Consider the following 13,348-nt stretch of genomic DNA (forward strand, 5'->3'; position numbering starts at 1 on the left):
ATTAGCTCCCTGTGAAAAAGGTGTCTGAATGGAATTTACAGTCTTCCAAATTTATCTAAATCTGAAAATCCACACTAGATAAGTGAGACTTTTTTTTTTTTTATCTGTAGAAACCTAATGCATAGCAGCTTTTTTATCTTTCTCTCTTTGATGGCATTTGATACATATATCTTGGTCCCCATGGCAACAATGACCCCCAACTTTCCTAGGAACTGAGATTTCTTTGGCCTCTCTGTAGGAAAGCAATGCTAATGGTGATGTTGACCAGTAATCTTTAAGCCAGTGGGAAATGTGTTGTTTGCTTCTTAAAAAGCAAAACTGGATCCCAGGCAGGACCCAAACTTAGTGTCTTTTTTTAGAGATGTTAACCATTTAATTTGTCCAACTCTTATAAAGAATCATTACATGCCCTATTTCACAACTGTACTGACATTTTTTTGGTTTGTGTCAGTATATTTATAGTTATTATTTTGCTTGATAACTTTCAGGTTGGTAAAATATTTAAGAAGACTCTGTATGATGTTTATGTTTAAAAATCAATAGGATTGGGCTTCCCTGGTGGCGCAGTGGTTGGGATTCCGCCTGCCGATGCAGGGGACGCGGGTTTGCGCCCCGGTACGGGAGGATCCCACATGCCGCGGAGCGGCTGGACCCGTGAGCCATGGCTGCTGAGCCTGCGCGTCCGGAGCCTGTGCTCCGCAACGGGAGAGGCCCGCGTACCGCAAAAAAAAAAAAAAAAAAAAAAAAAAAAAAAAATCAATAGGATTGCCTTACTTGAGGGCGCACACTTTCTTATTTTGGTCCATCAGAGAATATCAAATATTGATATTTTTCTTTCAGTTACTGAATTTGAATTAAACATGTATACTAAATGTAATTGTAATACATTGGTTTTATTTCAAATAAATCAATGAACTACATTTTCATCCTTGCAAAAAATGGCCCTTAAATTTAATATTGTCATGTTATTATATTTGAGAACAGTTAACTCATTGATTCAAATTTTATTTTAAAAATCAGAACTACCACCTGTCTCTTAACTCTTTATGTTTAAGGTTGACTTTGCCCTAAACAAAAATAAAAATCTTAGGGGTGAAAAATCTATGTTTAGATTAGTCATCCCTTTCTGTAAGATCATTATATTGTATACTTATTCATTTATTGCTTTCACATTAATGCTGTAGTTCTCAAATGGTGAAATTCCAGAACCCATGTTAACTAGTTAATAGACAGTTTTAGAAAAGTTGTTAACTGAAGGTTTCTTTGTGCTGTACTCATAGGCCAAATCACTTCTGTATGAAAAAGACTCAGTTCCCAGGTAATTATTCTTTACTCTGATTTCTCCCTCTCAGGGAGCACATAGGCATTTCTAGGAAATGTTTCATGTTTATTGTTGAGAGATCAGATGACAATTCTTTCTGAAGTGATCTCCTGTTAATACTTAACCCAATGGAAGTACAATACTATTCATTGTTATTAGACAGTAATGTAAGTAACTATCTGTACTTTCCATTTAAAAATTTAACACAGGAAGGGGTGAAGTAAATGAGGTCAAAAAGTCTCTAATTTACCTGCAACACTTAGTAAGAAAACTACTATGTTGAAAAAACTCTGTCCTCTCTACTCATGTTCCATATAGACTTGAGAAACCTGAGTTTGCAAATTATCCAGAAAGAATGGTTACACTAGTTAACCGAGAAACATGCAGTTCACCAAAGTATATTCAGTCAATTGGAGAGAATATTTATCTTCCAAATGTAAATTAGCATTTAATACCAGCACTTTCCTTATGCTTTTTAAATTCTCAATACCCTCAAACAGTACTATCAGGAATGCCTTTTCTTCTCAAAGAAATAGTAAATACAATGCAAGGCAAACTGTATGGGTCATGTGGTTGTAGGCAGCTAATTATTGGGAAGTTTTTTTTTATTGAGGTATAGTTGATGTACAATATTATATAAGTTACAGGTGTACAGTATAGTGATTCACAATTTTTAAAGGTTATACTCCATTTTTAGTTATTATAAAATATTGGCTATATTCCCTGTGTTGTACAATATATCTTTGTAGATTGTTTTATACATAATGTTTTGTACCTCTTAATCTCCTACCCCTATATTGCCCCTCTCTCCTTCCCTCTCCCTACTGGCAACCACTAATTTGTTCTCTATTAGTCTATTTCTTTTTTGTTATATTCAGTGGTTTGTAATATTTTTTTAGATTCCACATGTGATGTCATACATTATTTGTCTTTCTCTGTCTGACTTATTTCACTTAGCATAATATCCTCCAAATCTGTGTATGTTGCTGCAAATGTCAAAATTTCACTCTTTTTTATGGCTGAGTAGTATTCCTTTATATATACACCATATCTTCTTTATCCATTCATCTGTTGGTGGACACTTAGGATGCTTTCATATCTTGGCAATTGTAAATACTGCTTCTATGAACATCAGGGTGCATGTATCTTTTCAAAATAGTGTTTTTGTTTTTTTTTTGTTTTTGAGTATGTACCCAGGAGTTGAATTGCTGGGTCATATGGTAGTTCTATTTTTAGCTTTTTGAGAACCTTCAATACTGTTTTCCAAAGTGGCTGTACCAATTTACAATAGTTCCTTGGTATACAAGGGTTCCCTTTTCTCCACATTCTCACCATCATTTGCTCTTTGTGTTCTTTCTGATGATAGCAATTCTGACAGGTGTGAAGTGATATCTCATTGTGGTTTTGATTTACATTTCCCTGATGATTGGTGATGTTGAACATCTTTTCATGTGCCTGTTGGCCATCTGCATTTCCTCTTTACAAAAATGTATATTCAGTTCTTCTGCCCATTTTTTCATGGAGTTGTTTAGTTTTTTTGCTGTTGAGTTATATGAGCTATTTATATATGTTGAATATATATTAACCCTTTATCGGTCATATCATTTGAAAATGTTTTCTCCCATTTAGTAGGTTGTCTTTTTGTTTTGTTGATTGTTTTGTTTCCTTTGCTGTGCAAATGATTTTAAGTTTAGGTCCCATTTGTTTATTTTTGATTTTTCTCCTTTGTTTTAGCAGAGGGATCCAAAAAATATTGCTATGATTTATGTCAAAGAGTGTTCTGCCTATGTTTTTCTCTAGGAGTTTTATGGTTTCTGGTCTTACGTTTAGGTCTTTAATCCATTTTGAGTTTATTTTTGTATAGGGTGTTAGATGGAGACTCTACATTATGCTAACACTGTTTTACAATGTACAGTGTGGTTTCTCATGATCACCACACAGGCCTTCTTTGGAAAAGTACCACTTATGTTCTTTGTTCAAGACAGATGAATTTGTCTAAAATTAAGTCAAAACAGTGTATAATCAGAGAATTCATTTTCCTTTTTCCATTTCTCTATAATGAAAAACTGTATTGCTTTTTTTTCATTCTCCAACATCCATGGTTATATTGTTAGTAAATGGCAATAAGACAGTGTAAGTAGAATTTTGATAGATCCTATTGTGCCAGTTGGTTTTTAGTGGGGAAATTATTTCTTAACTTTAAATGAGATTGACTTTATATATAACTAATATTTTACACTTAGCTGGGAATGTTTATTTTGTTCCTACCTGAGAAAGTTTTTGATATACTTGTCAAACAAATTATTATTGCACATTCCACAGAGCATAAAAAATGTCTCACTGATTCTGCTTACAAGAAGCAGTGCTAACTTACATGTTTAGAAGAAATTATAAAATGCTAATTACAGATGAGACAAGCAATTATGTAGCTCAGGAGAGGAAAGAAAAACATTCTTTGGACATAAAGGAGTAATATGAGATACGAAACAAAGGAAATTTATACTGAGAAAAACTGTCAAAAACAAAGAAAAATAAATAAAGCATCAACTAACTAATGAGATACTCAGATAAATAATTTTAAAATCATTCAGAAAACAAATGTTTTTTCTACATTAAAAAATAAAACAAAGCGACCAAAGAGAAAACATATTTTACCAAATGAAATTATATGAAGAATTTTTAAAAAAATCCTGAGAGGTATAAAATGTAAAGCATAAAATACATAAAATTCTTACAAATGTTTATATTAACATATATAAAATGTAGCTTAGGAAAAATTCAAATAAGTAGCAAAGATATGTGACCTATTACTCCCAAAGTTAAATATGATATTAAGGTAGAACTTGAACAGAACATGAGGAACAAAACATGAAAAACAAAATATGTAAATATGAAAGAATAGACACAGTATACATGAATGAATAGGTGTGGAAAGTTAACAACCTAAAAAATCTGAAAGTCTTCATTATGTAGTAATTCACTCATTTATTCCATTTAGTCATTTATTCAATAAATATTCATTGGGTATTTATTATCTAAATTTCAAAGTTGTGACATCCTCCTTGAAGGTACTTAAAGTTTAACACAAGAAGATATGATACATAAAAATGAAATATAATTTTAATTCAAAGTAAAACATAAATGGAATTTCTGAGACAAAGAGGACCAGTATATTCAGAACCCTCACACAGAAAACCCCTAGTATGTCCTGTATTCAAAGGCCTTAGAATAAAAGGATGAGTAAACCAGCCTGTAGCCTCAGGGGATTTAAGTTTTAACTAGAGAGTGATTAAAAAAAGAATTACAATTAAAATGTAATGTGATACTCCTGTGTTGGGGGCATACATAAGTTGTTCTGTCCATTGCTACACAGAAGAGGGAACTGCTTTTCCCAATGTTTCTATCAGTGATGAAGATACATATGTAAGGTAGTGAAAGAGGGAAAACATCCATTTAAAGAGTATAACATTTATTGGGCTTCCCTGGTGGCGCAGTAGTTAGTACGACTGCCGATGCACGAGACATGGGTTCGTGACCCGGTCCGGGAAGATCCCACATGCCGCGGAGCGGCTGGGCCCGTGCGCCATGGCCGCTGAGCCTGCGCGTCCGGAGCCTGTGCTCCGCAACGGGAGAGGCCACAACAGTGAGAGGCCCGCGTACCGCAAAATAAATAAATAAAAGAGTATAACATTTATAGAAAACATGACCACATGAATAGTTTAGGAAAATTGTAAATGCAATAAAATTCACCTTCAGAAAATGGAGAAATGCCTTATATTTCTGGCAAACATAATGAAAACAGAATTACAGTCTCTATCTCTATGTCTCTCTCTCTCTCTCCTGATTGAGATTTAAAACTTCCAAATAGAGAATACTAGAAGCTTTCAATAAAAAAATATTTTCCAAAAAAGAAACAAATATTGGACTGCCCTCAGTCTCTTTAGTAACATTAAATAATAGAAAACATGACTAAAACAGAGCTCTTGAAGGAAGAAGGCTATGACACAATATGTCTTTATTTAGTCAAGTTTTCTTTGTACAGGAACATGACAAAAATATTTTCAAATCTACAGATAGAAGCATGTCACATAGTTATCCTTTGCAAATAAATTGTCTTCTATAAGAACAATGATAAATGAAAGCAAATACTCAAAAAGAGGAAACTGGCTAGAAATCCTAGTAAACAGTAAAAGTAGTTAAAGCGTACAGAGAGAAGTTTTTGAATAATAGTTTTAAAGATTATATTAAAAATTACATTTGTTTTCCTTGGAAAAGAGATGATCTATAATATGTCAAGCAAAAGAAAATGAGAGGCAGTGTCCACAACCCCAAATTAAATTAACTAAAACTATGGATCAGTATGTGTAGTAGCAGAATGAACCAAAGTAGTGAATTTTCATAGAATAGATGTCATTTTAATTTTTATGATTCAATATTGATTTTATGATGTGATTGTAAAAGTTTAAACAAAAGTTGACCATACCCCTTTAGTAGACTGAAAACTTTGTTATCTCACAAATTACCACAGGGAAAACTGTCTACCAAAATATCCAGAGGTAGAAAAGAAATAGTGAAAACCAGATAATATGAAAGGAACAAGGTTAAAAATAAGATCCAGAGAGAAAAAAGATAGGACATTAAAAACATTCATGATGAGCTGCTTATAAAGAAACCCATAAAATGAGAAGTATGTTGAAAGTATAATTAGAGATAATTATTTATCAGCAAATGCAAATATACAAATAAGGTAAGCATGATTAATACTAGGTCCTGGAAATTTAGGTGAAAAGAATTACTTAGAATAAAAAGTTATTTTTATGTGATAAAACATACTATCTAGAAATAAAGGCAACAGTCATAAACCATTATAGTATCATTCAATTATGTAAGTCAAACTATTAAAAGTAGAAGATGAATTGTTAGGAAGTTGTATTGTACCATGAACTGTCAGGAGGATGATAACAAACACAACAATAGTTTTGGAAAGTTATAGGACAACATGTACTAATAATCCTAATAATTCATATTATTTGGGCTCAGTAATTCCAATTCTAGGAATTTGTTTTTAAAATAATAAAAGACATGGGCAAATATTTGTAAATAACTCTGTTTACTAAAGCCTTGTTTTTAACAATGATAGTTAAATTGTGATATGTTTATATGATGTTCATATTATACAATCATTCAAATTATGAATTTGATTAATTTTAATGCCAGAAGAAAATGCTCAAAATAGTATAGAAATAGGATGTATTTAATAATTTATATAATACTTGTAGCACACTTATAAACACCTTGCATTGACTTCTTTTTCATTTAATCCTCACAACAGCTCTGTGAGGTAGATAATGTTATTCCCCCATTTATAAATGAGGAAATTGAGGCACAGAGAAGTAATGTGCCCCAGTCCCCTGGTGGTAAGTGGAGGAGATGTAATGGGATTCAGGTAGTCTGACACCCCCTTCAGAATCTGGGTCATTAACTACAAGGCTATGATGGAAATTATGCAAGGAACATACATGTAAAGATAAAAGACTTGAAGGAAATACACTAAGCTTTATTAGCTATGATTGACATGGGTATGTATGTAGGTTCAACGTTTAAATTGATGTTCTCTTTTATATTTTTTGTGTGTTTTATAATTTGACAACAATAAATATACATTCCTTTTATGAAGAAGAGCAAATTTATTTTCAGAACGATTCAGAATATAAAATAAGAAAAATGAATAATACCATAATTTTCTATAGTTCTTTGTGGTTTTTGAAGTACTTTCAAATTCCTTATCTAACTCGATGCTTATAATTAAAGTGACCTTATGATTTAGTATCCAAACCATGACATTTTTAATTGTACAAGGGGGTTGCTATTAATATTTACACCAAGAAGATAACCATAAAGTTGAAGTATCCAAGTCAGCCAAGATATAGACTCAGTCTATCTAAAATACCGCTGTGAGGTCAAGAGTACTTTATTAAATTTTGGAACTGAGAAAAAATAAATGACTTGATTAAATCATATAATGAGAAAAATCATGGTTCCAAACATAGATTAAAAGAAAGAAGATTGTCTTAACTTAATCAATGGCTCTCGTGATTAAAACAAAACAAAACAATAAACCCGACTGATGAAAAGTTCTTCAATCAGTAGAAAATTTTGAATTATACAGTCCTAACAGATTTTAAATCTGGGAATCATACAAAATTTTATTTGATTTAAAATGTTATGCCATTGAAATTTCTGAAACTTCATAATATTCTGCTCAGAAACCTGAGATTTATAAAAAGGGATACCTAATATTTGTGATTATAGGTAATTATGGATTCATGAGCCAGAACCCTTTCATCCCAATAGTACTAGAAAAGCAACTGACAAGAGAATGAAACTAGATAAGTATGTTTAGAAGAATGAACATTCAGCTAAATTATTTTTTATAAAAGTAATCATGGAGGATGATGTAAGTGAAATGGGCAATGTTTTGTATTAGTGATTTGATTAGAAAGTTGAAAAACTTACTGGTCAAGCTTGAGGGTGTCATTTGGCAGATGACAGTGGGCAAATGATGCTTGCCAGTGCTTTGGCTGGTAGAATTACATGTCTGAAAGAAATCTAACTATTTAACCAATAGTGAAAAAAAGGGAAATAAAATCTAAAGGACAAATGCGTAATAGGTATTAATTATAGATCAGGGGCAGAAAAATGGCAGTGACTGCAAAATACAATCTGCAGATGTCTTGTTTAGCCAACAGAGGAGATTTTTTTTTTTTTAATGATTTTGAATTTGAAACAATTTAAGCAGGTCAGGCAGGCATTCTAGGTTTGATATCCCTTCTGTCCTCCACCCAGGTTCCCAGCAGGGCCTCTTCTAACTCTGGTGATGCCTTGCTGGGAACTTGAAAAAAGTACCTGCTCTGGGAACATGCAGCCCAAGGCACACAGCAGAGCGGGTTGGGATTGTGGCCCCTCTTGCTCTTCTGCCTTGAGATTTTTGTGAGAGTTAAAAACTTCACTCCCTAGCCTGGAAATTCTTACTACTGGCTTATGCCCTTTCACGTCACACATTGATGCTACCTGTCCGGCCCTTGAAAACTTTCCATTATTGACCCTAAATTATAATTAGTCTCTGTCTTTATGACATCATGGTAGTCTCAGTCTAAAGTAATTTAAAAGATCAGTAGGTAATTTACTTTGGAAAGAATGCTGAATCAAGATTTTTTTTCTTTTTTTTCCCTTACTGTATTATTTAACTTTTTTTCTTTACTGACACAAACATTAGGAATATATAGTTTTTCACGGTAAGAGGAAAATTAAGTAAATATGAGAAAATATGGCAGGAGGTTCTTTTTTAAACATCACTAGAAACATTTATATTGAATTCCTAGTATAGTCAAATAAGTTCTTGAAAAAGAACACTGAGATTTACTTTTATGTACAACTATTAGAATGACATATCTATTCTTATGAAGAACAGAAGTTATTAACATTTCTACTTTTGTGCTTCTCCAATTAAATGGAGATAGATATCTTAAAAAGTTACTCAGAAAGCTATGCAAATGAAGAGATCAAAAAGAGTATGTATGATAAAATATAAAGAAAATAAAAAGATCATAACATTTAATTTGGATTTATGCTGATGAGACCCTTGTTAGCATATTTAGGTAGACCAGAGTAAATGTTACCTGCTAAATCAATGTCACGTTAAAGATAATTTAATTTACAAACAGTTCCCAACTTATGATTTTTCAACTTTACAATGGTGATGGTGCAAAAATGATACATATTCAGTAGAGACTGTATTTTTAATTTTGAATTCTGATCTTTTTTTTCTGAGCAAGTGATATGTAGTACGATAATTTCTTGTGATGCTGGCAGTGCAGTGAGCCCCAACTCCCAGTCAGCCACTCCATCACCAGGGTAAACAACTAATACACTTACAACCATCCTGTTGTACATATAACCAGCATGTTTTTCATTGTAGTTCAGTATAGTATTCTATAAGTTACATGAGATATTCAACATTTTATTATAAAACAGGCTTTGTGTTAGATGATTTTGACTACAGCTGTAGACTAATGGAAGTGTTTTGAGCACGTTTAAAGTAGGCTGGGCTAATCTATGATGTTTGGTAGGTTGGTGTACTAAATGCATTTCTGATTTAACAATGTTTTCAACTTATGATGGGTTCATCCATAAGTTGAGGAAGATCTGTATGTACAAAACTTTACTTTAAAAAGAAATTGATAATTTATAGCTTCATTTGAGGAAAACAAGTTGGGTAATTGGCTAGGGGCATACGTAAGACAGATTTCACTACTGATGACTCCCAGGTTTGAGAGGGTGAGGAAAAGTAATGCTGACTAAGAAATACTGGCTCTGCGTCTCCTTTTGTTTCTGTTTTCCTTTACTGGTCACCATTGTTACATGACATGCAATGGTGCAGGTGCATGTATGTAAACTACCCAATCTATGTATTTAGTGGCATCTTATGCTTATATGTATCTCTCCAGAGGTAGCTCTATGTCATCCTATAGACTGTGTTCAGTGAGTATAAAATGTCTGAACACAGAGAGTATATGGCCTAATCTATCAGAGGGTATTAGTTAAATTAAAATACATATTGAATAGAATACAAGTGGAAGTATTAGAATGGGTTATCCAGATGAGATTATGCTGTAATCTCCTTTCCTTGGAGTATCTTAAAGCTGCAAATGTATATTTTTAAATGCTCTGCAGGTAATTTGGGGTGTGATTTTGCCCTACTGGGGGTTTTGTGAATACGAATTAATGCCTCTTTTAAGCCTGCTTTTACCTATTAATTTACCCTGGATCTCCAGGTTTTGCTCTGTCTTTTAGCTTTGTCCATATAATATGGCATGTTATCATTGTAATGAGAGGATAAGACAGATCCATTACTGTCAAAAATATGTGCTATTAATGAGTTTCCAGCCAGCTATCAAGGTATCATCAGCAGTAGTTTATCTTGGTGAATGAAAGTCTGAATGGAAAATTAAGCTCCTCACACTGACTGTAGAAGTGCAATGGATCATTTTGTTCTTTAATGTCACACTTCACTGGACACACTTCACAAAGCAGTGAATCATGCTTAAAACAAGCAGCCTTTACTTCAACAACAGCAGATAATGCAGCAGATGTGAATAATAAGTGTTAGTAGTCTTAACTTTCTCTTCAGTGCTCTCTCCCAGGTGCCTGATGGACGATTTACAAAGTACATATGCTATTTTATAGATTGGAACTTGGGATCCAGCCAGTGGCCTGAATATGACAGAAAGTCAAAAGGGAAAGCCAGCCAACATCACAGATTCCTTATCCAATCGTTCTTTGATCGTTACCACCATTTTGGTAAGTGTTTTTCCATTCTTTTTAGATAAATGTAGGTAAACATGGAAATGGATAGGAAAGGACATTATAATTGGAGTAGTAATGAACAGAATGTAATATATTTTACAGTTATTTAGCAATTACTGTATAACAGATGAGTCAATGTTAATTTAGTCACAGTTTTATTTTGTTAGCTTTTAATGATATAAATTATATTAAAGTTTGGGCTGCTTATGTTGATTAATAATACAGCTTCATATATTACTGGAAATCTTTATGTTTCTACAAAATTAGTTGCTATTGAAAAATTGTCAATGTTAAGATTTGAAAAGTACATGGACATGCAGCTGTATAAATATACTTATGTGAGGAGCTGCATGTGAACTTTGCTTCTGCTTTCATCTCCTGCAGATATATTTCAGAGGGCATACCATTTATTTTTCGGGACTTTTTCTATTATAATTATATTTTAACCTTGATTTCAATTTAATTGTTTTCATCATGGCAAATTCACTTTTACTTTACTAATCTCCCTAATGAAATCAAATGACAAGTGCTGTTTTAAGCCAGAAATATTTTCATCACCAATAGAATTAAATTAATACTGATCAGCTGGATATTTTTACCCCTCTTATAATTATATATTTTAATTAGATCACACAGTAATGTTTACGTATGCCTACCATGCCATTTGCAAATGGGAATCTTAATTTTAGGACAAGCAAGGGGCTGATGAATTAGTGAGTACTTTTACCTACAGAATAAATTTATCAATACTAGTTCTTAAGATTCGCCAGGTAATCAATAGGAATGCAAGATTATTGTCCAGAACAAACCTCCACACAATTTTAGCATTTATATAATTTCTAAATTTGATTTATGGTGGCAAATCAAGCCAGGAAGAATTCATAATCTTGTCCTTATAGTAACAACAAAGGATGTCAGATCTCTAGGCATGTCAAAACAAAACGGCTTGTGTTAAAGACTCTTGATAATGAAGCAAACCTTGTAATCATGAAATGACAGTGATGGAAGTTCATGAGGATTTTTAATTACTCCCTTGCTAAGAACCTCAGTAAATACTTGCTCCATCATATCCAAACTTCGCTGGTCCCTTTAATTTAATTTTATATCTCCTTCTCTTTTCAAAGATAACTCCCAAACCCACCAATCCACCAGCCCTCGTCCTCAGATGGAATGTCCTCACAGGGCACTAATATATCCTTTATCTGCCAGTATATCCTGGATCTCATAACCTGCTGCTGGGACAATTACAGTAACTATGTAACTATCTCTCCTGCTGACAACCTTCTCCCATTGCAATGCACTTCACTCTCCACTGTGAAGATCTAACTCTGTCGTTTCCTGCTTCTCTGCTTACAAGTCTTTAGTGAATCCATATTGACCATTAAAAAGGCCCCCAAGTTTTGACCCTGACATTCAGAGCTTTCTACAGTCTTGTCTTCTCCCACCTTTCTATTGTCATTTCCCATTATTCCCTTCAGGAATCCTGCATTTTAACTGAACTGGGGTAATCAGTTAGCCTGTTACTGTGATTGTGTTAGCCCCATTCCCTTTGTTTGCAATATGGTTCTCTCCATTTCTGAAATATAGAACTTGTCAGTAGTTTATATTATTTAGAATGAATACTATATTATTCTTAAATTATTTCATGTGTGCAATATTCCTCCAAACATCACCGACCATTCCTTGGAGAATTAGGATCTGACTAAGCCTCCTGTTTTTACACCACATGTGCCTCTACGATGCTCACAGAGTAAAGAGTGCTGGGCAAGGGACATCTGTCGTCTTCAGCAACCAGCCCCCATTCTCCTTTCTATGTTCTTCCTGATCCAGCCAAACTCTCAAATGCATCACTTATTTTATGGCTCCAAATCTTTGCTCACTTCTTTATGATCCCCTGTGAAAAATTTTCATCCTTCCAGACCCATCTCAGATGACATGCTCTCTGTGAAACTCTTTGATCTTTTCATTTAGTTGCGTTATGTTTGGCGTGGGCAGAGGAGTGTACATTTCATGTATCATAATACTCTATCATAGCACTTACCATGCATTTTTTTTATTTTAGAAATTTTGTATATATCTGGGTCTCTATTTGGCATGGATCTGTACAAGGCCAATAATCAAAGTTTACACTTTTTAGATCTCTTAGTGTCAGAGAAGAGTGACTTGGGCATAGGAGGCACTCAATAAATATTTGTCAAATTAAATAAAATGAACAATATTTAATTAAGCAGAAAATTAGGGGGATAAGCAACTTTTAAATGGCTGTATTTAAATATTTTTCAAGTGTGCAGGTTATTGCAAACTTCTTGTCCAGACAAAGCAGGTGATTAAGACTACCCATACAATTTCTCAGTATTACTTAATTATTCAGAGTTATTTTATTAAAAGTATCCAAATATTTTTCTCAATAAACAGTTTTATATCTATTCATAAACAAGTGGTATTTAATCTTAGCTTCATATCAGAGCCAGCATAAAGCTTTTAAAAAATTATTGCTACCTTTAACTGTAGGACATATTCATTTTTTTAAGTTCCACAGGTAATTCTGACCTGTAATGATGATTGAGAACTATTCCTCAGATCATTGCTCCATATAAGCAAGATGTAAGCTCAACTCTGGAACATACTCTAAGCTTACATTTTAATGGATAGGTTACTTAT

General features: G+C 33.2%; 1 protein-coding gene across 5 annotated transcripts in view; it reads left to right on the forward strand.

Annotated features, from left to right (window-relative positions):
• The window catches only part of GRIK2 (glutamate ionotropic receptor kainate type subunit 2), a 641,457-nt gene that overhangs the window by 413,382 nt on the left and 214,727 nt on the right, over positions 1-13,348 (forward strand). For all 5 annotated transcript variants that reach the window (XR_009558840.1, XM_060283847.1, XM_060283851.1 and 2 more), the window contains one exon: positions 10,568-10,681. Coding sequence is in view for 4 of the 5 variants with exons in the window: in XM_060283847.1 (XP_060139830.1) it covers positions 10,568-10,681 (114 nt within the window). In the remaining variant the exon portion in view is untranslated. The remainder of the gene's footprint in view (positions 1-10,567; positions 10,682-13,348) is intronic.

Source organism: Globicephala melas, chromosome 14 (genome assembly GCF_963455315.2).
Source record: "Globicephala melas chromosome 14, mGloMel1.2, whole genome shotgun sequence".
Classification (NCBI taxonomy): domain Eukaryota; kingdom Metazoa; phylum Chordata; class Mammalia; order Artiodactyla; family Delphinidae; genus Globicephala; species Globicephala melas.